At 36.1% G+C, this 22,287-nt stretch overlaps 1 protein-coding gene across 1 annotated transcript in view; it reads right to left on the reverse strand.

Moving 5' to 3' along the window:
• The window catches only part of LAMA2 (laminin subunit alpha 2), a 334,914-nt gene that overhangs the window by 71,577 nt on the left and 241,050 nt on the right, over positions 1-22,287 (reverse strand). Inside the window, exons 31-36 of the mRNA XM_054514228.1 lie at positions 18,933-19,019; positions 17,916-18,109; positions 9,432-9,574; positions 8,817-8,915; positions 4,025-4,136; positions 481-643 (exon numbers count right to left, since the gene is read on the reverse strand). Of these exons, the coding sequence (XP_054370203.1) occupies positions 481-643; positions 4,025-4,136; positions 8,817-8,915; positions 9,432-9,574; positions 17,916-18,109; positions 18,933-19,019 (798 nt within the window). The remainder of the gene's footprint in view (positions 1-480; positions 644-4,024; positions 4,137-8,816; positions 8,916-9,431; positions 9,575-17,915; positions 18,110-18,932; positions 19,020-22,287) is intronic.

Genomic DNA, 22,287 nt, shown 5'->3' on the forward strand with positions numbered 1-22,287 from the left:
ATGGTTTATTCTGACCTACACCATTCTAAATGTGGCAAAATACGTTTAGATATAATGTCTATTTATGTCTTTATAATGTCTATTATAGTGAACAAACTTTTCAGACAGTTATTATTTTTATTAGACCAACTAGTTTTCCACGGAAAAACCCCAAGCTTCCAGATGGAATTTTTAGTACTAAAGCCATTCATCAGGTTTGCAGCAGAAACTAAAAACAAACTGAGAAAAATTAGAATTCAATTAAAAATGTTGCTGGTACCTGCGGAGCAGGGAAATAATTTCCTAGGGATTGCTTTCCACATATATAAGCATTTTCAAGAATGAAAATGCTAAATCAACAGATACAAAATATTAGACTTTACTTTCTTTCACATTTCTGTAAGCCTCAGCTAGAAAACTTGACTGGCAAACATGACAATCACATTTACAAGAATCAGACATTGTCACTAGGAGGTTGGAGACTGGGGTCTCTCCACTCACTTTAACTCATCTTGAGCTATTTTTTCTTGCACACTGAGGTCTCTATTTCTCATCTCCATGACCATTCCTTCAGCCTCACTCTGCAGTTCTGGAAGACTCTTCTCCAAAGTCTTGTCTTGAGTTCTGAGTGTCTCATTCAGTTTTACAGCATCTTCTTTTGCAGCTGCAGAGGACCAAAATACATTTATGTAAGGAGCTAGTAATTAAAATCAACTGAGAAGCTGCCAACTCTATCAGCAAATGGAACACAACTTGCACTGGTTATTTCTGCTGTGATCCAATGGTCAGTAACAAATGAGAAAATAATATATGTTTCATCAAACCGTTTATTATAGTTCACTTTTCAACACAATAATTAAAGAAGTTTTTATATCCAGGATGATAAACACATTGCTCCCCTCCTCCTGCCCCTCAAAGAAAGAACCTTCAAAACAAGCAGAAGACAGTTTGCTATACAGTTTGTAGAATTAAGGAGCAGGGAGGACAAGCAATGAAAATTAGGCCTAAATTACTTTTGGAGAACCTTAAAATATGTCACTTTTAGCATTCAGACTGAACAGTGCTGGGAAGAATAAACAATTGTGAAATTTTAGAAAATGAAGTAGAAGAGGAGTGAGACACCCACAGATGTCTAAGCCCACTCATATGTTTAGAAGAAGATATGCAGAAATGGAAAAAAAATTTGAAGGTTGGAGTATATGAAGGTTTACTGTAAATGTGTTTGTAACAGCCAAATTATTCCAAACAGATAAAGCTGTACACACAGCATCATACTCAAGGATGGACTAAAATCTTTCTGCCATAGCACTCCACAACATATTAGAATACCCACTTTCAGAAGCAACTAGGTCATTTATGGCAAACAGTTCCATCTTCAATTTTAAAAAGTACTGCTGCCCTTCCACAGTACAGAGTTCCCAAGTACTGATTTCTCTAAAATGGCACTGTTCCTGGTCACAGGGGTACTTATGAGTACTTAAAATTAAATCTTTAATTAAAGACATTAAAATCAGTATTTCAAACCTCAGTAAATTACTATTTCCTCTACACATAGTATAGGTTTAGAGCAAATTATGAAGACAATTCTAATCAAATGATGTCTTTGATTAGCTGGTGAGAACTGAGATTTGTATCTTTAATAATGAGTGGTTTTGTGAGGTCTGGAAAAAGACTACACTTTCCTCAAATGGATCATGGATATCTCAAATATTTACTATATTATGTATCATTACTAAGATACCTCAGGCCAGGAATAAGTCTATATAAATTTTTTAAAAATTTTATTAAAAAAATAGTGAGTAACCTCCCTGAATATTTACATAAGAGAGAAAATGAATATATTAGCTAACCTTTTCTTAGGTTTGGAAAAACTTATACCAAATTTTATCCTTCTCTTCTCCTAACCACATTTTGTTTTGTGTCTTGGTAGAATGTAAATGTCAGAGTCCAGTGGTGGTAAAAGGTCTGGGTGCACTGACATAGACAAAGGCTAGGAACTGCAAAGAAGGGAAGTTCCATAGCTAAGAAGTAAAATTAGTTACAGCTACTCAGAAGTTCAGAAAGTCAAAAATCAGTAGAAGTGGATAAGCAGTCAGAGTATGGTCATTAGAACCAATCACTACAAACTTCTCACTTTTAATGAGGAGTTTTGTCAGTGAAGTAAAAAGTATGAATGAGAAGAACGTAGCTGTGTTATGAATCACCAGTGGCATCCAGCTGTAAAAAAAAGTTATTGGGACATAATTAGGAGAGCAGACATAGGCAAGTTTTACTCTTCCTGAAGAGCAAGACACTGAAAAAACATCATTTCATGCTTTTTGGCCGTGGTTCGGAAACACAGATATAATTTTCAGCAGAGAAAGGGAAATTACATGAAGGTGAGTAGGAGATTTGGGAGAACACTCTTTTGTGTGATTCAGCCTAGGAAAAAAAGGGGCCAAAGTGGAATATGATTCTTCTCTGCAAATATATCTGGTGTTGGGGGAAGGAGGAGAAGTACTAGGGAATGGAAAAAACCATCTATTTGAGCTAAAGAACAGGGTTTGCCAGGGAACACGATGATAAACTAAACATGAATATTTTTTGGTAGAAATGTGAACTATGGCAATTATGAAGAGTAATTGCCTGAAACTGCCTGAAACTGCCTCCTATCCAGATTTGTAGAAATTACTTTGTATTTGTGTATTTGTAGAAATTACTTTGAAGGTGGGCTTTTGAAAGTTTCTGATAGTAGGAGAGTGGATGCCTTAACCCACAAGGTATCTCTCAATCCTGTGATGAGTATTTCTCAATGTGTATTTCATGTATTCTTAAAATGTTAACTTGACCACTAGGCAAACACATTGATTTAAAAGTTTTTGTCCACTTCTAAGATACTGCATAAATTTATTTCACCCCCTCAATGTTTTCTAACTTTGTATTTCCTACTGCTAAACCTGCTTGAGGAAATTTTTACTTGAGCTACAAACACTGGGCCTAAACTTAGTAGCATCAAAGACTTTGTTTTGCTCATCATCCCAAATTCATCCTGAAATATGGGGAACATGGTCTTTTGTTTAAAAAAATTCTCAAAAATTTGCTCACTTTTTTTTGTTGCTTTTCCCACAATTTTTTTCTTGTTGCTTTTCCCACAATTTTTTCTTGTCAAAGTCACAACTCCTAAGGATATCCTAAAGTGCTGTTCAGTTTACTTCCAAAGCACATACATGGAAGTGTTACACAAAAGACAATATAAAATGTATTTTATAGCACTTGGACAAAAGTCAAAGCTTTTCCTTTCAATGACATAAGCCTTCAGAAGCATAGCTACTAAAACCAGTACTGCAGTGAATATCTGGAGGAGGAAAGAGCTGAAAAGTCTTTTCCAAGTAAAAAAAAATAATCTGTATTTGCCAATTATTGTAATATTTTCAGCCATTATCTTATTTAATAGCTTTATGAAATATATAGGTCTTGCTTCTTAAGGCCATCTAGAATCTATTTTTCTCATAAGCATTTATTGCAGTGTAAGTGCAGTGAATCAGTCTGTGGAAGACAGCGAGCTGATTTTGGCTCCATGCTTAGGTAGGGTTAGGAGTCACAAATTCTAAGCAGCAGATGTTCATTAACAGCAAGAAGTAAGTGCATTTTTGAAGTAAAGCTGGTGAATTAAGATGATGTGTTAATGTACCAAGTACTAAAATTACATCAAACTTTTTTACCAAAACATATTTTTAACTGCTTTGAAAATAAACAAAAGCTAAGCACTGTTTGTTACTTCATCATAACAGCTCTTCAGATAACTGCAAAAATCCTGAAGGAACATGCTCCGTCTTCTTCTAGTCTTTGTTCACATTTACCAGTACACTAAGTGTTTATATAAACTCTATACACAGATTTGAAGAAAAATTTGAGGACAGTTTACTGCCTTTTCTTCACTCAGCACTTTAGGCACATAACATTTCTCAGCAAGTAAAGTCTTCCTCACTGTCTCTCAGACCCTCTTCCCCTAACATCCTCCAGTTTTCTTGAGAAACAACTCAAGTACTTTAATTTTTTCCAATACCTTCAGCAGCTTGGAGAATGCCTTTGACGAACTGTCCAAGAGATTTCGCTCTGTCATTAGTCCTCTCGGCATCCTGCCTGGTCTGCTCACCATCTGCTGTCACCTTGGTAGCCTGGTGATACCAATTCAGGGAAAATATAATTAATGAACAGGCCAAGGCTGCACTATGTTATATTCCGACAGGCTGAATACATGTACAAAACTTTCCTCAGGCCAGAGGCAATCAATGAATTATTGATCAGATGCATGGGGAATGAAATGCTCTGTTCAAGTACACAATTAAATTTTATTAGCTTTTCCTTTAAATGGAAATTGGAAGGCTTTATTTTAGGTTCTTAGAAACCCTACTTGTGTGCAGCAGCACATCAATGAAGACAGGATGAAATTATCCACTGACTAACAATATCTTTGCTTAAAGAAATGCTGTTTGGAACCTTTTAATAGATTCTTCAGGGAATACTTCCCATAGCTTCACAATTGTGTACTTTTCGATTGACAAAGTGCAGCAGGTACTGTGACCTCTTTGCTTCTTCCCTGGAGGTGTTCTCAAAGACACAGTTCATTCCAACAAGCAAGAAGAACTTTAAATCAATACATTAATTTGACCAAGAAAGAGAGAGAAAAATAAAGAGTAGTTTTATTCAGCTCTAATGCTTGAAGTTGTTCATTTATAACATATTGGGATGCTCAGTAACATTTAAGCTTTCTGTTACTAAATGCTTTGTAATTGTACTGAATCACAGCAGCAGCAGAAAGGGAGACATCTGCTGCAGACCTGAAAAACATGCTGAGGAAAGGAATCATCTTAGGACACTCTACTTAGCTCTTGAGGTCCCTATTTAAAAATGTACCCTTTTTTATTGAAAAGAAGCTAAACATTTCAAGACACAAAGCTTGTTGATCTGTGCTGCAAAGCAAAAAAAAAACCAAACCAAACCAACCAACCAACCAACCAAAAAAAAAAATAAACCAAATAAAACTAAACCACCAAAACCCAAAACCCCCCCAATAAAATCAGTAAACCCCTAATTTTTTTCTTTAGGCTTTACATTCCCCAAAAAATCTTGAAACATTTCACAGTCTCTGTGAAATGGCTAGAAGGTCAATAAATCAAAATGAGCTTAGGTTTTCCCTGACTTGAACTGCACAAATTGTTTCTCCCTTACAAAAACCCCCACACTTTTCAGTAATAGTCAGAGAAATAGGAGCACTTAAACACATTTATTTTTGCCTGATTGGCTTCTATATGGCAGTCCTCAAGGTACTTTACATCTGAGTTTCTGAAATAAAATTCCTGGCATTATCATTCCACTTACAATTTCGGGCTACTTCAGAGTAGTCACACTGAAAGTAATTTACACTGAAAGTAATTTATATGAAACCGGTTCAGGTAAATAGAAATATACAGGAAGAACTAAGAACCCATGCAGACTGGGTGGAGGAGTTTGTTCTATTCCATCCCTCTATCAGTAGAAAATGTCTTTTCACACTTACACAGCATTAATCATACTATTGGTTATTTCCTCTAAAGATTTACAAACCCTTTTTACCTGCCCGGATACAGAACTAAAATATTGCTACAGTGAGCTGTAAGAGGCAATTGGGTTAGAAAAAAGGCAAAAAAAAATCCAAATGGTCTTGATAGACCACTGCTCTAACTCTCCATGGCATTTCTGATGTTATTTAATTCTTCATGTAATTGAAAAAAACCTTATTATTTATTATCAAACCCTCCAGAAGAAGCCTTTTATTCTTTGAGTTTTATTTGTTTGGAATATTCACATTCGGTTTTATTATACTCTATAATATTTCTAGTCCTTTGCTAGAAATGGTGTTTTATAACTTACATATTCCTTTCTTAGTTTTGATTACTTTTTCCACATTCATGCTAATTCAAATTGGCCACTTTAACCTCTCTATTTATGACTGAATAGCATGTATCACATTTTTCTGAAAATTAATCTGTCACTGAACAATTTTCATTTCCTTTCAGTGACAGCTCTCTTTAGTACTTAAATTCTATTCAGGTCCACTGAAGGCCTTCTGTATTTTGACAGAATTTCCTTTGCTGAAAAATCAGCTTTTGCTTCACTATCTAGTCTAGCTTTAATTCTGTAAACCAGATTAAATGGCAAACATCCTTCATACTGTAGCTGGCCATTCCACAGCTAATTAAATGTTTTCATTTGTTAATAAGGTCCTAGTAATTTTCTACATGTCTACAATTTACTACAGCTCACCATTTCTGTAAGGTCCGTTTTCAGCATCTTCTAACAGTTGAAACAGGCCCAACAAACTCTTGCTGTGGGAGCAATAAGGGTGAGGCAAACTGGACCCAGAGCAAGGGTTTGGAAAGAGTCTTGTCGAAGTTATTTGGACACAAATAAAACTTTTTGGCATAAAGGAGATCCAAAGAAAGTATTTGAGATCAGTGAACATGTTTTGGTGATGTCCACAGCTTAAACTTAGTGATGGAGGTTCCATGAAAGGCTTTGCTCCAATCTGGAGTAACCACTTAGCAATTTAAACTATGAGCAAGTACTAGCAACTATGAACACTTTTTTTGTTTTAGTTTTGTTTCCATGTTTATTTAGTCTGAAGACTTAATCAAGCCTTAAAGAACCCCTCTAGATAGCATCTGGAGGCTGTCCTTCAGGAATTTCTTTAGCTAGTGAGCTGCAGACCATAGAAGGAGGTGTAAACACAGACATGTACAGATGGAAGTTCTTGGCTTTCTCTCCAAATGTTCCCAGCTATTGCAAATTAAGTTGCTTCTGCTACTGCTTCCAGAAACTTTCTAGTTAGAGAAATTCAGTACTTGGGGAGAAAGGTAAAAGTTTACAAAGACAATAAAAGCATTTAAAATCAATATGAGTGATTCTGATCCCTGTCTTTCTTGAACACTCTAAAGGTACCTAATTAGAAGGGAAGTGGGGGTTTTGATGAAATACAGTGAAGTGAAAGGAACTGAAGAAATCAGGACTTCCTCTGGTGGTAGGTGTGGGAATGTGCATGCAAACGTGAACATAATTAGTGCAAGAAAGACATGAGGGTCTTCTATATGGCCAAGTAAATGAAGCACAGAACAATGTAAAAGAAGGGAAAGGAGTGCTGCACTGAAGTAAGAGATCATTGCTTGAAAAGAGACCACAGGGAAGCAAAATCCCCAAAAGTGTTGTAGTGACTAAATACTACTGTCTTCTATATTTTATCTTAAAATGCTTAGATTTTTTTTTTCCATGGAAATAGATTCCTCACCAATCCTCACCAGCTTTTTTCTTCATCAGTACTGTTTCACTTTGAAAATATAGTGAGCCTGCAAATCAGATACAGGAAAAAACTTTGGCATCTATGGTGGTACTCTGTACTCCAAGTGCCAGTCATTATGTAGTTATCAGCTGTATCGTCATTTGGAAATGAGCCTTGAAGACACGACGTCAGGACTCGTTCTTTTTGGAACACTATTCTTATTTACAAATACAGAAGGAGAAAGGTAGGACCTGCCACCAATTTCCAGTCCCTAAATTAAAAAAAAAAAAAAACAAAAAAAACCCCAAAAAACTACCCCAAACTGCTCCAAGTAACTCTGTAAGGATAACTGGAAATCATAAGGCTACTTAGTCATCACAATGATGAAAACCTGCAAAAACATAGTGGTGATAATGTGGCCACCACAATAACTCCCCTAAGATCACACTTTTGATATGTTTTTTCTTCCAAGAGTTGTCTACAGAAGGTCAGAATCTATATTAGTTTAGGTCATCTCTATTGGGGAAATTGGAAAAGGATATTAAAAAGAGCAACTTTACGAGAGAAAAAAAAACCTGTCTTAGCCTAAGATTGAGAAGAAGAAGAATAGAAGAAATATTATCTTCCCTTCTTGTAGAGCTGACAGGGGTTAAAAATCCAGCTAGACTTAAAACTACTGTAGTTGCTTCTTGCAGAAAAATAAAAGATCAAAGAGAAGTGGAAAAGCAAGCTTTCTCATAATGTCAGTACATACAGATAGATACTGGTGTATGCATGCACATGTGGGTGCCTACATATCCAAACACACTTCAGATGCTTTTTTACCCACTACCCATTTCAAAATTGCATAAAAACCACAAAGAAAACAGTTTCTCTGAGAATTTTAGTTCCTTAAACTATGTACAATTTAGAGACATGATGCTAAAACTGCCTGGATTTTATGTGATTCTCTGCATGTATATTGATCAGTACACAGTACTCTACATCTTTCCTATTTGGTTCTTTCAACTCAAAATCGTGACTTTTGGTAGTGCTTCACATCAATGTACTTTGGACAGCTTGATTTGTACTGAGCCTGGTTCATACTCCTATTTTTTCCTCCACTAGGTGGCACAATTTATATTATTTTCTTAGACACTGCCTATTTTGAAATAAAACTTTTGTAACAGAAAGAGTAACATAGCACATCTATTGAAATCCAGAAGTTGCTAACTATGCTCATAAAGGAAATATAGAAGACACATATTTAACTAAACTTGCACAACTCTTTAGTGTAATCTTTTCCAGGTAAGATCATTCTTGGGTCATCTGTATGGAAGTGAAAAAGCTTTCTTACCTTATTAGGAAGTTTTGCAGAAAATATGTGTCAATATAGTGGCCCACAAAAAGAGATTTTTAGAGGACTTCCTGTCATTTTAGACACTGAGACTGAGAAGCATCTTATAATTCATCTATTCATTCATGTTTAATGCATATTCAGAAGATTTCTGTCATTATGCAGCCTCAACCAAACCCATAGACCTCAATGCGATCACAGACATACTCTTGTCAGTAGTTCATCCATTTCTGTCACCAAGGTATCCAGATTTTCTCGTGCTAGCTGAAGAAATCTCTCTGGTGCTCTCTGAGGTGAAAGCAAATGCTGTTGGGAAAGAGATGGGAGAGTGAAAAATCTGTATGTGATGGATGTCAGTGCTTCCAAATATTGAAGAGAAGAAGCATCAAACATTTCATTACAATATGCAATCCCTTTTGTCACTGACTCGTGTCACATTCATCCAACAGGCTTTTTTCAGGAATCTTGACAATTTACATACCTTGTAAGTATGGTAGGGAACATACAATATGTAAAATACATAACCATTTTATAGACCATCAGCATGAAAACTATTTTTTTTGTATGCAACATTGCTTTTCTATGCCTGAAGTGTAACTCCTTGCACATATGTTCAGAAATTACTGTTGCAAGATTTATTTATTAAAGTAAGTAAAAATAAATAACTGTAATACTTATTTATCAACCAAAGCAAGTCTAAAATAATTAAATCTTTATTTTTTTCTTCTTCTCTGAATGTACTCACAGCTGTGAGGTTGAACAGAATCAAGTGTAGCCGTACTGAAGCTCTGATATTTATGGATGTGAGTACTGCCAACATACCTTTAATTCCTGTGTCATGTTCTCAAAACCATGTAACATTTTATATGGAGCAGGCAGTGGACCACTAAGGTTAACACTCAGGATCATCTGGTTTAGCCGATCCAGGTCGTTGAGAAGGAGTCCTGTGCATTCATCATCACAAGCTGGGGGAAGAACAACAAGGCTGCTAAACATTTCTTCCTGCTAAACACTTAAGACATTTGATTTAGATATTGTGTGGCACACATGCAATTCTGGGGGAGGTAACAATGATTTCATACATATTACCCCAAATGTGTAGCGTGAGAAAAAATGGAAACAACAGCTAGGGAGTAGGAAAGACATTATTGCTTAGGATTTAGTAATGGACAGTTTAATAAAAAACACAAAGATCAAAATTGATAGGCTTAGCTCACTAAAAGAGGAAATAATTAATGTTGTCCACTGCAGATTAGCCAATATAAAATATTAAATTATACAAGTAATTTGGATGAAGTTTGAGAAAAGCAGATAGGCAATTTGGAGATCAGATGGGCAATTCAGAGAATCTAAGGAGCTCTATAAGAAACACAATACGCTTATGGATTTGAATGCAAGAAAAAAAACCTTAAAAATCTCCATATAGCAGCATGGCCAAGCATACTAAACCTGTAATGCAGACAGCTGAAAGAATACAGGTAAAAATACTGATAGCTTTCTTTTAAAAAAATGTTTTTCCCTACCTTTTTTCATTAACCAGTTTATAAGCTTTTCATGTATGCTTCCTTTCTTGCAAATGTCCTTCAGGATGAAAAATATTGTTGTGTGCTGCATATATCAAAAGAAGTTTGCATTTCCTCCCTCCCTTAGTTTCGATTAACTATCACAAGAAATTCTCATCTTGTATCATTTATGCAGCAGACAGGAGAATTCTTCATCCTTTAGAACAGAGTTGTGGGAATACCTTTCTGCTTCTCTGCATAAAGAGCTAGCAAACCCAAACATCTCAGGAGATGAAGCAAACTGTGGAACAATGAATTCACTGGTGATAAGAGACATGGAGAGTTTTACCTAAAATTTTACAAGCGTGTAATTATTTATTTCAGCAAAGCTAGGCAGTTTAATAGCTAAAAAACCTCGCTAAGCAAAGTGTATGCTTTTGTAGAAAAGAGAAGTAATTTTCAAGAGAGAATTACTTCTTTTTTCCTGAAATCTGTTCCTCATGTAGATTACATCTTTTCTGTTCATTAAAGTTTTCATAGTTACCTAAATATGGTTATTACTCTTTTGACTGTTCAATATGCCAAAGACAAAGAGTAGAGTCAAATACTGAGGGAAAAAAAGGTAAACTATTTCAATACAGCATGAAACTCCAGTGGGGATTGAAAAGGAGACCAGGTAAGATGCTGGATTATCGTAGTAAGAAGTGGGTGAAGAAGGCTAGATACTACTGTTATTTTAAGACTTCCTTTTGCATTTTCATTGCTTCCATTTGCAGACTCCTTCCTCCTATTTCACAGTATTTTGTTACATAAACTGAACGGCTCTGCAGTCAATAACTGTGGGCATGATACATTCTGATTTATGCTCCTACATGAAATTTTACCTCCCCCCAACTAATTATCATCCCTGTTCTTGCCATCTGTGTGCTTGCCTTTATAAGCCTTAGAGAATTCGAGGAAAAGCAGGTTTTACAGCAAATAATGTTTTATATAACAAACACCTGTTCTGTAGCTGATCAAGAAGGTAAGGAGACCTGATAATCATTTTGCAGGATGAAAAGAAGTGATCTTGAACCTGAAAAGAGTTGGCCTTTATAGTTTAGTTTAGTTTTTGCTGTGGGTTTTTTTCCACATATTATTTCACTCATGAAACAAGGAAATCTATTCACCTTCAAAGTTTTCCTACTGGTTGGTAATAAATTGCTAAAAATTTGTTATGTGTTAAAGACAAACTCAATTTACACCAATGAGAAAAAAATGAACAGCCCATAAGACATGAAGTATTCTCAATGAGTGGGCAATCAATAAGTGAGTGTTCAGTATAAATTAACACCTCTTGCAAAATAATCAGGTTGAAAAGAGGAACTGCATCGAGTGAGACCACAGCTGAGTAGATGAGACAGGACTGAGCTACTCCAGTATTCAGTCTGTAATGTACTGTAGCTATGGGAAATATTTCAAAAGCATGATTATATTTCGCAAGACTAAATACTTCTGTGTCTATCTATAAAGCTGTCAGGATAAATTTGTGTCTAATATTAACAAATACAGCACTAAATTCAGATCATTACAGCAGTGCAAGCATGTCAGAGGCAAACCATGCAATCAATATTACAATAGTTCAACAAGCAATTAATGCAAATTACTGCGTTTTCCATTTTCACCACACTTTTCCATGCACACTAAGTCTCTAAGGATTTTGACTTACCTCTTGTGAGAAATATGCCCAAAGTATGCATGCTAAAAGAAATTCTTTTAAGTTTATTCCATTTTACGAAGAAACATAATGTGTAATAAAAGAAACACATCTGAGTCACGTGTTCCTCCAACTGAGTGGTTATCTGACACAATTTTGCTTTAATACATTCATTTCTGTGAAGATTCAAAAGACTGTGTTATGACTAGCAAATTTTTGGTCTAAGGGCAATCATGCGATCCCTGATGGGAGGTGGTATCCTATGATACTCAGCGACTCTTCAGTATCAGCTTCCTGTTGTTTCAAACAAAGTGTTGAACTACTGTTAGCTCAATAATATGTTACCTCATTTTTCCCATTTTGGCACTAGTCTCACACCAAATAATGAGACAGCCTTCATGTGCCTTCCAAAACAGAACCCCAGTAGAGAGCTGAAAGCTTTATCTTGCCACTGCTGCTGGTTTCACACAGCTTACATGATCAGTAAGTCTCCAAAATATGGGAAAATTCATACCCAGATCAGTGTCTAAAACACCTACGAAGGTTTATTTCTGATTTTTATTATCTAGAAATCCTCATCTGCTGGTTCTGATACATACCAGTAGTAGCTGAGCTTAAAGATTGCTTGATTTGGGTGAAAGACAGGAGTGTGGATCTAAACTCAACAGGAGCTCATTTTCTCACAAAAATGGAGAACAAGTGATAGCTTATCAGGTTCTAGGCCAAGCAGGGATGGCCTAATTGAGCTAATGCAGCCCGAGAAGCAGTTGCCCAACAGAGATGTAAATTAATTCTTACAGTTGAGACACATGGACACACAGCAAAATAACCAGAACACTGAAGAAGGTAGTCCAAGGCTTCATAAATGTAGTGTGACACACATTCTTTTCAGCTCACTCTGTAAAGGCTCCCAGCTCCTGCTGAATTAAGCGCTGTGTAAGAGCTGGGAGAGGCTTTGTTTCACAGATTCTACAAGAGCTATCTCTGACAGAGACAGCATCTCTGCCTAGTTCTGAATTCCATATCTGCCTAGGCAGATAACATGGAGCTCCTCACGGTTTTGAATGGAAAACTTTGATTCTGCCAGAACTGGTGGCTGGGAGCTCCCTTGTTCTTCTTGGTGTAGGGCTGTGATGAAGCAGAGATTGACAGCTGGGAAAAAAAACCCCTCTCATTGGAGGCATCAGTCTTGAGTGCAAATACTTAAATGCCCAAGACCTGGTATTAAAGGAATCTCATTATATAATTTTCTTCTTCTACCACTCTTGAATATTTAAATACATAAAGATGAAAATTTGTTGACTGCAGCAAGGCTGAGGATCTTTTTTGTTTTTTCACCCCACAAGACTGAGTTAAGGAAAATTTCCTTACAATGAAATATCTGCTTGATCTCCCTGTGTCATGATTGCTTCCTGTTCAGTCACATCAACTGCTTTACATTTAGGCTTTTGCTTGACCCCAAGGAACAATTGTGACAGGAGCACACATCCAAGGAAAGGTTTTTTAGTTTGTGTTGCAACACAGGCTCAAACTTTTTTTCTGAAGTCTCCTTTGTAGTTATGACAGATACCCTGAAAGCATTCAGAACTTGAGCTCGGACTTGCCATATAATATATAGAGCCAAACAACAATAAAGCCTTGAAGTCCTCACCAGGATTGTTTTGTTCCATAAATATGGCACAGCAGTGAGCAGAGTCACTGTTCCCATAACACTGCCATCTAGGCTTCTTCATTTTATGTACTACAAACTCTACAACTGAAGTGAAGTGCAATGTCACAAGGTATAACAAAAAATACACAAGAGGATTACTATTTCTAAGAAAATGTATGATTGCTACAGGCTTGATTCAAAATCTGAGAGAAGATTTGGGAGAACTTTTGTCATACTTGGCAGTATACAAGGATGCTGGCAGCATTATTAAAATTAGCTCCCAACCATCACTATTTATTCTTTGGGTACTGGCTTTTTCAAAAGAAAAGGGAAAGTGAACCTACAAAGTTAATTGCTTGAGTCCAAAAATTCTAAGAAAGTATTCATAAGCAGAGTGCTTTGAATATCTGTATAGGACAACCTAGGTGGTTAATTCAGCAGGGGAAATAATCCAGCCACTAGCCATTAGAAATTTTTATGATTTGCAATAAACCAAACTCTTGTATTACTTATGTTTTTTTAAAAAATCTACTTTTTGGATATAACTTTTGATTCCCTGATGGAATCCTATAAAAACCAAAATTATTCTATTCTAAGAATATAATGGGAATGGAATGTGCCATGCACCTATAATTATATAACCGTTGCTATTTATCTATAAGTGGAATCTTCCCTCTTTAAGCAGCAGCTTTCAAAATAAAGATATATTCTATTTTACCTGTACCTCTATAAAATATAACTGGTATAACACATCACTGAACAGTGACATGCAGTAAGCAACAGAAAAAAGCACACATAATTTAAAAAAACAGTAAGAATCCAGTAAAAGAGATTTTCAGCTAGATCAGAAATAGATCACTTTAGTGAAAATGCATGCTCCTTTGCTTTCCCCCCCCACCTTTTCACTGAAAATCTTCACTTAAAAATCTTTAGAATCCTTATGATCAGGGGTATGTTAAATTCTAAACATTATATTTAAAGAAGAATGCATTACAATATTTTGGCTAAAATACCTCTCTGATCTGATTTAAATACACATTATTTGGTTTTTCAGGTTTGTCAGGTTTTTATACTGTGTGGTGACCTTTTATGGAATTTGCCAAAAATTCATTATTTAAATGGTTATTCTTTTGTAATTATTAAAAAAAAATCACTTTCTTTAATATTAACTACACCATACTAACAGAAATGCTTAATCAGTATGTATTATACTACTTATAAATACTTTTTCAATATGGCTGACTGTATTAGGCTAGACAACTTTACCACCTAACCAGGGGTTCTCCACACTTCTGACTGGTACAATGCAATTGCAGTAGTTGAAATGGAACCACAAATGAGCAAGAGTAGGTACATGCATTCAGCTCATTTTAACTACTGAATGCAAACAGGATTCTCCTCTTGACACTAATTAATTTTCTGTACTTTAAGAGTGTCGCAGACATCTTTCATGAAAAATCCTTTCTTAGGATTTTTCCTTGTGACAAGCTGCAGTTATGTGACCACAGTCACATAAGAGTACCATTTTTTTTGCTTTTAAGGTTTTGTTACAACTGAAGCTGGTCAGAAGGGAATTTACTATTTCGCAAGTGATTGATACATGAAAGTAAAAAAATAAATTGTATACAGTTGCATTAAACTCAGATTGGAACAGCTCAGTGTTCTGACAGCAAGGATGGAAAACTTCAGGTTGTCCCAAAGGTGTTTCTAATGGCTCTTTGACAGGACAAGGACTATTAAGGCACATTTGGGGCTGCAGCAATGAATCCTTACCAACAGCTGCACTGTGAAGCCTGCAATATACCAGACACTGCTTACCACTGGCAAATTCCCACAAAATCCAGGCTTGCCACACTCTCTTTGCCACAGACCTGTGTCCACCACAGGCTACAGAAGTTACTGATCAGGCTTATTTTCTACCATGTCAGGGGTACTGTACTAGCAAAGGCAGGTGTGGAGAAATATGTGTGCTGAGGAACCTTTAAACAAGAGGAAGATAATACAGTAAGACCTAATAGGCACATAAAATGTGCCTGAAATATACTGAAACATTAAACTGCAGTTTTTGCAATTTATTATATGGTTATTATTGATGGTTATTATTATGGTTATTATTGATGGTTATTATCAACAGTAAAAATCTACTTCCTGTGATAGGGAGATTTAAAGTGCATCCCATCTGCTCCTATAGGTGGTTCTTATCTTTACGACTAAAGAAAAGAAATCTTTGCATTTGATTCCTCACTTCTAGTGGTCAAATGAAATGTCCATATACATATGTGAAGAACTGTTCTTATGGTGAAAACTGTGTTCTTAAAGTAAGAATGTAGGTAAGTTAAGAGTGTAGGTATATTTCAACACTCAAATTTAAATATGTTGCAGTTAAATCAGAGATTACAGCAAATAACATCTTTCAAAGCAAAAAGGTAGAAAATTTCGTTTGCCTGCAAACAGCTTTTTCCATTCACAAGTAGGATTTTTAACCTTATTATCCACACAATGAAATAGCCTGATTAACAAATTCGAAAACCATTATTAATGATAACTTGCACTTAGGCTGTTTTGTACAACGAATCTCTGTCATCCTGGATCCTCAAAAGACTTTTCAGAATACTGATAAGGTAAAAGACTAATAAAAAAAGATACTAAGTCATGCCTGTGATTGGAAAAATAGGATAATACTGGCAATAATGTAAGAGCTATTCAGGATATTGCAAAATGAAGTAATTTTCATGCAGATAGCAGTCTGTAGAACACAGTTCTTATTTTAAAATTTTGTAGCTGTAACACTTATGAACTTAACTTGCAATTACAATTCTCCTTGACACAGAGACCACAAAATGGAACTCAAATGGTAGTTATTTCAGCAAAGGGACTACTTACTCCAGTTGCAATCATTTTGATGTTCAAAATAGAGCTTAAGATAGTAAGTTTAGAATTAAGTCCTAAACTACATCACACTGCAGGACATTAGAAATTTATTTCTCTTAAGTACACTACTCTTTTAATCAATGAATCAATGCCTTGTTGTTAATAGTAAAGAAATAGAAGAAATTATATCTATATTCCCAGTAATCTATAATTTCTACCTGGGAATCAGGACTGATGAAAAAGCACTTATTTTAAATGACTTACTTAGAAGCTTAGTTCTGCTAAGTCCTAGTGACTGTCTGAGAACTGATCCCAGCCATTTTGAGTGAAAAAATGTTCTGCATTGTGTAGCTTCTGATTCTATGTGCCTAATATCACTTCTTTAGAGCACTCCAAGAAACTGTGCCTTCCAGTCTTGAATTATATAATTCCTTCAGACATTACCAGCACTTCTTTTGTTTGTTTTTAAAGTTTGCTTTTGAAATGTTTGCATTTTGTTTTAACCATTTCATTTTCATACTTGAGAGGTGTGCACCTCTGTATATTGAGGTACAAAAGAAATTAACTTTTTGGAGAAGCAAAAAAAAAGGAGATGGTACCTACTTTTCTTGATGTTACGTGTCCCTCACACAGACACTCCAATTAAAGATAAAACATTTAAAACCAGCTCACTGCACCTTGCCAATACTTCAATACTTTCAAATGTGCACAGTTTAATAAATATTATATACTGTGGATTTACTGGAACTCTACCCTTATTCTACTTCAAATTTAACAATCATGCCATTGAAGGGAAAAAAAACCATCACAATAAAGTTAGTCCCTTTATATCCTGGGGGAGATGAGGAAGAGGAAAATGCCTTATTTCAGTCAGGGCTGATAAAGAATTCTAGAAAGATTTTGCTACATTTTTTAAATAAGACATAAGCATGCAGCATTACATGATATGAGACAGTGGGCTTAAAACAAGCACTATCCAATATAATGAAAAAAATCCAAACAAAAATACAAGATAATCACTTGGCATATATCAAAACTGAGGAGAAAGATACCAGTACTGGAAAATATAAATTGGTGGTTTATGCTATTAGTTCTCTATTTTTAACAAAAAAAGTTCTTTTCTGGATATAGTGTACTATCATTGCTTACATCTTTTAAATTCCAATGGATGGTAGTTGAATCAACATGATCAAGTAAACCTAAGTAAAAACTTCATGTATGCCTCATGGCATAGAGCATTGCAATTGCTGGTTAAACATTTAGGACAACACTAAAAAATTCACCAAGAGAAAATATTGTCACAACAGTAGCAACAACCTTTGGCAAAATTACAGACTCTAAAAAGCCAAAAAGAATTCCTTCAAAGATTTTTTGTCATTTTTCAATGATAATACTAAAATTATTGAGAATTTTCTTGACATCTCAAGGCCTGTGAAAACAAAATGGACCAGATGTCAACATAGTAAGAAACCTAGCAATTATTTTCAAAGAAAGCCATACAACTCACTGTTAAACAAGCAGGATTGAATTTCTGAAATATGACAAACGCAATCAGAAGTTATCCAAAATCCCATTAGTATACGTACAAATGCATCTCGTGCCATGACGCGCATGCCGATGCTCACAGCCAGCACACTTCCACCCCGTGAATCCAGGCTTGCAAGTGCACTGCCCAGTGACAGGGTCACAGGGGGCAGGCACAGAACCATATGGATCACACTCACATGCCTGGCAGGACCCTCCTGGAATCTGTGGGTTTCCTGTGTAGCCAGAAGAACACCTAGACATTGCAAACACAAAATAAGATTTGTCCAACTGAGATGTGGGGCACAAAGAATACTTGGCAGTGTTTTAAACATAATTTACACAAACATCCATGAACCATTAAAAAAAATCTTTGTTGCTTCATGATCAAGAGAGAAATTTTGCAAACTGTCCAACAAAGAGACTTCTAATCAGGGCACAGAACAGTCTGGATGAAGGAAGTATGCAAAATTGATTCCACATCCTCAACAATTTTCAGTTAAATTTCTATTAACTACAACAAAAACCCCCCTCCAGTATCATTGCGTGGCCCTGTTTTTTGTGTCAGGCATGAAATCTCCTGGTAGACATTTTGATCATCTTAATCCCTCAGTGTTTTGATGGATGGGACAACAGAGGCTGTTTAGGTTGTTAATTCACAAATCAGCATTAAAATGTTTATATGTAACTGTCTTTCACAGCCAATGCCCATGAGGGCACCACAGTCACTAAAACAAAGGGTATGAGTGACATCAAGATACACTATCAACATGGCATCTAATTTTAGATAAATTTTTTTGACTTCTGAGCCCCAGAGGAAAAAAACCCTCACACATCAAAAAGTAAGACTAGGACAATATCTGTGATATAAATAACATTGATTATCAATTTACAGTGGTGTATATAAAAATTGTCTATGTTGGCCAAGTTTTAACAGCATATAAAGGAGAAATAAATTATCCAAAGGCATGTATTTAAACAGTAGTAAACACACGCTTGTAATATTGAAAAACACTTATCTCCTTCATGCCTTTTCCTCATTTCATTGTCCCTCTTTCTGCTTTTTCCATTAATCCTACCTTTGGCAGTACTGGCCTTCATATCCAGGTGGGCAGGCAGTACACCGGTAGTCACTAGGTCCTTCAGCAATGCAAGTAGGGCTAAAACTAAAACAAAAGTAAATAAAGAATTTTTTTCTACTCTCTTGCATCATTTCACTTTGGTCAGCAGTAAAGAAGAGCCCAAGAAGTTCCACTCTTAATGTAAATGGCAGCATTTTCTTATCTGTTTATAAAACCTGTGAGAGTTCTCTCCTTTCTATTATAATTTTTGGGAATGCCTTGCTGTGACACTTGCACAATTTGGCCAAGGGCTCTAGGGCTTTATCCAAGGGGATGGAGTGAGCAATGGCCACGCTGTAGGCTTGTGTGATTGAATGGTGCTCTCACCCACAGTGAGCACTGGAAAGGATGTGAAACAAAAGATTTAGAAACTGAGCTAATGAACATTCAGCCTTTCCAGTCTGATTTCATCTTATATTTGAGTGAAATGAGATAAGCTGGGAAGAGTTTACTTGAAGGTAAGATATAAAGAGGGAAAAGGAACCAAAGTCACAGCTGTATGGAATCTTTCCAAAAGGCAGCATCAAATGATCTTCTCAAAGAGGTATGAGAAAAGCCCAGTCTACTGAGAAAAAAAAACCCTAAAAACTACCTCCTTCGTAATCAGGGAGAGGTCTTATCTTAATCATTGAAGACAGCTGATTATCTTTTCTAAGTCACTTTACTACTGTCTGTAGTGTGCACCTGTGGGCACTGTGCAAAGTAGTGCTTAGCTGATATGTTAGTGTATAAAGTGCCTGCATAGGCAATTAAAACAAACAAAAGGGGTGAGTTGGGCAAAAGAACAGAACTAAATATTAAGATGGTGTAAAACCATGAAACTCTTTCAGCTCTTTGTGGAAGAAGAACTAGAAAAGCACAGAGGTGGCTAGTGGTGACCCCAGGGCTCCTTCTTGGTACAGTGCAGTCAGCATCCTCATCTAACTTGCTTATAATGCATTAAATCAATAGTGCTTGAACGAGTATATAAAATTATGCCTTTGCAAAAAACATAAACAAATTGATCTATTACTCCCAAACTCATTATCCAACACATTTTCAACTCCATAAAAATAGATCCATACTAAGAAAAATTCATTCTCTCTGTTCTCTTCTCCCAGCTCATCATGTTTGAAACTGACTGCTGATTGTACAGCAGTATAAACACAGTATTTAGAACTTTAGTGGAGTTTTATACAATTTCATAAATAAAAATAATTGCACTGTACAATTCACAAATACTATCGTATCAGTCATGACATAGCAAGCTAATGAGATAGCTCATTAGCTGTCTGCATTTCATCTAGATTATGATTACTTGACTACCATAAAATAGCTGCAGGTAGACTTTTTCCTTAATAGCATCCTGAAGAGCTTTAACTGATCTGCAAAATATATAAATCTAAGGTCTGATACTCTAATTTTCTACCTAATACTGTAGCTTTATGGAATGAATCTATGCCACTCTATCCATCTAAAAGCCAGGCATCTGAACCAATTGTTCAGGCATCTTCTATCAGCACAGGAAAATGGACATGCACAGACAGGCTTCTACACACATTTGAAACATCTCCTTCCCTGCCCTCTCTCCAGTGGTGTTTTCCTTTAGGTTTAACATGAGTGAGATGTACAGTTGTCAGTCTCTATATTTACTATGCAGCTACCAAAGTTTTTGATGGCTGTGGGTAACAGAAATAGAAATCCCTTCCATGATGTCTAGAGACAGCTGAGTGAAGCTCTATAAAACACAAGCAGTTCTGTTCCGGGACATGCTCAGATCGGATTCTTTTCTCAACAACACTAAGAAATTGGATGACTATCTCATGATTAAGTGTTTTTATTAAATTCAGATTAGGTGTTATTCTCTTATTTCCTGTGAAGGTATATGAAACCAGAGTCTCATGATCCCTTTCATGGGAGCAAGACACAAAAGGCTGTGACAAACCCACAGCCATGCAGGCTATGCGGCTAAATGAGGTTCGGGCACTTTGCTTGCTATCCCTCAGGCAGCTCAGCAATTTGAGCGTGCACCTAGGACACCTAAAAAATGGACACTTTTAAAAAAAGATGGAGATAAGACAAGAGGAGTAGTTTTAAACTAATGGAGGGGAGTAGATTAGATGTTAGGAGGAAATTCTTTACTCAGAGGGTGGTAAGACACTGGACCAGCCTGCCCAATGAAGTGGCAGATGCCCCAATCCCTTGAAGTCTTCACAGCCAGGTTGGATGGGGCTTTGAGAAACCTGGTCTAGTGGAAGGTGCCCCTGCCTATGGCAGGAGAGCTGGAGTTAGATGATTTTGAGGTCTCTTCCAACCCAAACCATTCTATAATTCTGTGTTAGACATGCTACCCACAGTTCCACACATTTCTCACCTGTAGAGCACTTCAGCAACACCCACTTCCTGAGTTTATGCTAGGTTTTAGATAAGATACTGAAATGATCTCGGGAGCACACTGTGGAGAATATGTCTAAATGCCATAAACACTGGGTGAAGAGCCCTGTTCATTTTCTGATCTGATACATGTATTTCTAGGCAACCAAAGGTTCCTAAGCACCACAAAAAAGACAGGCTGGAGTATTTGCAGCCCTTCATACTGCCAGTTAGTAACATAAAAAGTTTTTTTCCAATATTTTCCAATTTGCAAAACTGAGAACCTTGGTTGATCTTGTTCTTTGCAACTTGAATGTCCTTTTCTGATACTAATAGAACACATAATCAAGTTGTAAGAGAAAACACTCATGAAATGAACAAACCTCAGAAAAACTTGTAGTTAAGAATGCGTTATAACTTCTGAGATAAAGGATATTTCTTTAAATACCTGAGATTTGCTGTGTATGAAAGATTATGATGTCTTTATCTAATAATGTTTGAAAAAGCACTTTCCTCCTTCAAAATAAACTCAAGACCAAACCAAAATGATAAAATGAAGTAAAAAGAAAAAGAAACCCCTAAATTCTCAGCTATCCTGACTGAAATCCTCACTAAAACGTCCTAAAGGCCAGACAAAGCACAGAAAAATGGTTTTACGGAACACTTCCAGCTTTTCAAAAGCACAATCATGAAACACAAACCTGTTCATTGCACTACTACAGTATGATGCCAAATATCATTAAGAGCTTCTTAGCAAAACAACAAACAAATCTCAAGTGCTAAAATATCATCTGTTGGGAACACATGCAGAAGCATTGTGGAAAGGCTCATTAGCATAAAGCAACCAGTAAAATTTATGCTGCAATAACTATAATGCTTTTAAATTATTCTATATTTCCCAAATTGCCTGAAACTCATGTAACATTAAATAAGGAATCAATAAATTCCATAGTGAAGCAAG

Source organism: Molothrus ater, chromosome 3, assembly GCF_012460135.2.
Source record: "Molothrus ater isolate BHLD 08-10-18 breed brown headed cowbird chromosome 3, BPBGC_Mater_1.1, whole genome shotgun sequence".
In the NCBI taxonomy this organism is placed as follows: Eukaryota; Metazoa; Chordata; class Aves; order Passeriformes; family Icteridae; genus Molothrus; species Molothrus ater.